The following is a 1,058-nucleotide window of genomic DNA, read 5'->3' as shown; positions in this document are numbered from 1 at the left end:
CCCTTGCGGCTGGAGAGCCACAGTCTGGGTGTCGCTGGTTTAACCCAATCTCTGTTGGAGACCAGAGCGAGACCGGATGTGGAGGGTGGATTCTCTCACATCCTCAGCTGTGGGGTTCTGTGAAGCAGCCCCGGCTAGTCATGCTCAGAGACAGGATATTGGGCTAAACTAACTTGACTTGAACCTCGCTGGGATTTCCTGAGCTCCGGAGGGGGAAATGCAGTGCTGTGTGCTGTAGCTAGTACCAAGAAGGGTTGTGTGATGGCTGCTGGGAACGAGACCTGATTTCCCTTGGGGGAGCCGTGAGATGGGATCTCTGTGTGTCTGTGTTACAAGGAGCTGAGTTACGAGACAAGGAATTTTCCCTACCCCCTTTCCACCTCCTAAACCCCTTGTGCCCAGTGTCTCACCCCGCTTCTAATGGAGACGTGAGTGTGACAGGGCCCCGAGTGACTCTAGACAATCCGCTTCCCCTTTTTGTACCAGCCCCGCTTTGCTCTGTGTCCCTGTGTGTCTCTGGCACAGTAATACGTGGCAGTGTCTGCAGCCACGAGGGAGGCTAGCTGCAGGGAGAACTGGTTCTTGGAGGTGTCCGAAGAGATGGTGGTCCGGCTTTGGAGAGACGCGGCAAACCACTTTCTCCCGTCGTGTGGGTATATACGTGCTACCCACTCCAGCCCTTTCCCGGGGGGCTGCCGGACCCAGTTCCACACGTAGCTGCTGCTAGTGATAGAGACCCCGGAGACAGCGCAGGTCAGTGTGAGAGTCTGTCCAGGCTTCACGACGCCCAGGCCGGACTCAACCAGCTGCACCTGAGAGAGGACACCTGGGAAGAGGAAAACAGGTTATGGAAGTAATTAGTCAGGCAATGAATCTGTGGCACTGTCCCTAATTTCCCCGCTCTCTAAAACACACTCACAGGTAGGGGCCGATAACAGGGTAAGGAAAAGCCACAGAGATTTCATTCTAGTTTTCATAAAAGAAGGGAAACGCCTCAGCGAACAGGACGGGCAGTTCTGTGTCTGGGGAGAAGCTGAGACTCCCCGACTCAGGGGGTT

General features: G+C 55.4%; 1 gene segment (V, D, J or C); it reads right to left on the bottom strand.

The window, feature by feature from the left end:
* Positions 1-455: 455 nt before the first annotated feature.
* LOC112125163 lies at positions 456-965 on the bottom strand. The segment is given in 2 exon segments: positions 456-826; positions 920-965. Coding segments are annotated over 2 exon segments (417 nt in total).
* Positions 966-1,058: the final 93 nt, after the last annotated feature.

Source organism: Terrapene carolina, unplaced genomic scaffold (assembly GCF_002925995.2).
Source record: "Terrapene carolina triunguis isolate 2854851 unplaced genomic scaffold, T_m_triunguis-2.0 Scaffold15603, whole genome shotgun sequence".
In the NCBI taxonomy this organism is placed as follows: Eukaryota; Metazoa; Chordata; order Testudines; family Emydidae; genus Terrapene; species Terrapene triunguis.
The sequence above is the reverse complement of the archived record's forward strand: the minus strand, read 5'-3'. Positions and strand labels throughout refer to the sequence as shown.